This window comes from Apaloderma vittatum, unplaced genomic scaffold (genome assembly GCF_000703405.1).
Source record: "Apaloderma vittatum isolate BGI_N311 unplaced genomic scaffold, ASM70340v1 scaffold41381, whole genome shotgun sequence".
Taxonomy (NCBI): Eukaryota; Metazoa; Chordata; class Aves; order Trogoniformes; family Trogonidae; genus Apaloderma; species Apaloderma vittatum.
Genome location: NW_009698120.1, coordinates 900 through 3,569, shown reverse-complemented (window position 1 = coordinate 3,569; position 2,670 = coordinate 900). Strand labels below are relative to the sequence as shown.

At 57.9% G+C, this 2,670-nt stretch overlaps 1 protein-coding gene across 1 annotated transcript; it reads right to left on the bottom strand.

Moving 5' to 3' along the window:
• Positions 1–327: 327 nt before the first annotated feature.
• DENND2D (DENN/MADD domain containing 2D) lies at positions 328–2,455 on the bottom strand (the record flags this gene model as incomplete). The annotated part of the gene is made up of 5 exons (XM_009877881.1): positions 328–633; positions 1,087–1,177; positions 1,465–1,506; positions 1,978–2,155; positions 2,307–2,455. Coding segments are annotated over 5 exons (766 nt in total), but the record flags the coding sequence as incomplete, so codon positions are not given.
• Positions 2,456–2,670: the final 215 nt, after the last annotated feature.

Sequence of the window (2,670 nt, the reverse complement as noted above, 5' to 3'; positions counted from 1 at the left end):
CCCAGGAAGGGGAAAGGACCAACCCAGCTGCCGCGGGGCCGGTGGCCGAGATGAGTCAGCTCCCAGCTCCTTGCCGCTGCCTGCGTCCAAGCCAAATATTTGCGCAGCTCATGGCACGTCTGCCCGAGCACCGAGCTCTCGGTAAGCCTGCCCCGGCCCCAGCCAAGCGACAAGATTCTGAGCGCAGGGATTTTAGTTTTTTTTCTTGGATTGTTTGACAGGGACAGAGAAATGCGGCTGCTGAGAGCAAACGGGTGCTACTCGCTGCCCTGAGCATCCTCATCCTTGAGCTTCGTCCTCGGAGCCCGCGGCATCTCCTTCCCTTACCCAAAGAGCCCGGGGCTTTGCCGAGCTTGCCCGACTGAATAGCGAAGGAGAGACGAGGCCCTTTACCTTCCTGTGGGATCCTGCTCTTCTCTGCTTCCTCGATAAATAAGGAAAACATGTTGGTCTTCACGAACTTCTTGACGAACTTGCGGTTGGTCTTGGAGGCGACGGCTTTGCAGAAGGCTCGCTCCTGGAAGGCGCCTGAGCCGTTTTTACTCCACTTGATGTGCGAGGCGTAGTGGCCAACCAGCCGGACGAAGAATTGCACGAAGGCTTCGGAGACGAGCGCGTTCAGCTGATCGGGTGCTGGAAGAGGACACGGAGCATGAGAGGTTGGGCTGGGACCCCTGAACATAAACAGGACGGGCTTACTTTAACCCGTCCGGTTCGCAGTCTTGTTTGCAGCCCAAGAAGTTATTTGTTTAAAACCTCCCTCTGCCAGCAAACCAAGATCTGACTAATGTTGCTGAGGGAGCTCTGGCTGCGTTTGCTTGCCAGGGTGGTGGCATCTTTGCAGGCCAAATACTGGCAAAAGCTGATTTTTTATTATTTTTTTTTCAGCAGAATTAGCTGTTCCTGCTCTCATGTTTCGCAGGACAGGGGAAAGGCCAAGGGATTTCCCTCCCGTGGCTGCATTTTGTTGCAAATTGGAGCAGAAACATCCCAGGCCAGGTCCCTTTAGGAAAATTGTTTCGCTGAGGACTCTGGCCATCTGCGGAGGGCAGCTGCGTGCGTTTTCCTGTCCATAAGGAGCCTTACTGTGCACGTTGTTGTTGTTGTTGTGCCTGTTCAGGGCCATCAGAATCTCGTTCTGCAGCTTGATGGGCAAGATCTCCTCCTCATCGCCGACCTACGAGGCGCCGGGGTTGTGGTTAGCGCAGCCCATCAGCGGGGCTTTCTGCAGAGCTCGTTAATTAATTGTCGTTGCGGGGTGCTGCAGCGATGCCCAACCCACGGACCCCGCTGCGACAAGGCAGATAAAGGGGACAGAGACATCGCTTCCTGGGTAACACTGAGATATTTCTATCCCCAAAATGGGAAAGCTGAGGGGGCTGGAGGGGGAAAGGGACCCTTCCGGAGGCGACCCAGGCCAAGCGAGCTCACCCCCAGCCCCGACACCGGCACAGAGGGACCTACCGCCTGGATGAGCTTCCCTTCGCAGAGGTCAACTATCAGAGCCTGAAAGAGAGCAGAGAGCGACGAGGTTTAGCCCTCCTGAGGTAATCAGGCTTCCTCCCACCTGATTTGGGATCGGACCGGTGTGTCCACAGCCTGCGAGGCGGGCAAGAGAGGGTCAGATCGGTCTCTCTGTGCTGGAGGGACCTGGGTTCCAGGGCATCCCCCTCCCCGGGGATTGTGTTTGTTGCGGGTGCGGGGGTTTGTCCCCAAGCAGCTTTTCTCCACTTCTGCAAGGTTGGGATGATGCCAACAGCAGATACCCGAGCCCTCAAGCTCAGGGCTGCAGCTCCTGGGGCGGTCGGCAGCACCCACGGGGACGTGGGGATGTTGTCCCAGGTGCCAACAGGGGGTGACGTGCAAGAAGCCCCAATCTCCAGCCTCCCTGGATGGGAAAAGGGCACGCCCAGAGCCTTCAGCCCAAACCCAGGGTGACAGATTAACCGATGGCTCCCCCCAGCCCGGATAAAATACCTCCTCCATCGGCTGGTCCAGGACCCGCTCCAGGTGCCGCATCTTGATGCCGACCATGAAGGGCGTGGGGCAGCAGACGGTGTCGAGCAGGCACTCGGGGACCACGGGGATGTAGGTGTGAGCCCAGGTGAAGGGGTAGAGGAGAGCAGCGACGGCGTGGATGCACTGCGACAGGGCGCTGTGGGACAGGAGCCACCACGGTGGCATCGCGTGAGGAAAGGGGACTTTGCTGGTCAGAGGGGACATCCCACCCAGATCTCACCTGTGTCCTGCACTCCTTCAAGGGTTTCTTTCTGGTTTTCTTTTTAAATAAACAGATCAGGACTCACCTCAGCTCCTCCGCCAGGAAAATGAGCCGTCGCTCCAACACGGCAGAGGCGAAGATGTGCAGGATGAGGTGGGGACTGAGCCGCTGGAGCAGAGCCTGAAACTCCACGTGCTCCAGGTGAGCATCCACGGGCCGAGTGAGCTCGATGAGCTGCCGAGAGACACCAAACCCCAGCTCAGGAGGGGCAACGCTCCCCTCCCCAGCCTCCCGAGAAGGTGATTTAGAAGCAATTAATGACCAGAGTTTGCAGCCTCTGCATCACATCCCTCTGCAAGGGACAAACCTCATCCTGTCCTGCCTGGAGATGTGGGCTGGGCAGCACTGAAGATGCAAGCGAAGGATGCACACCAGGCGGTTTCTTTATT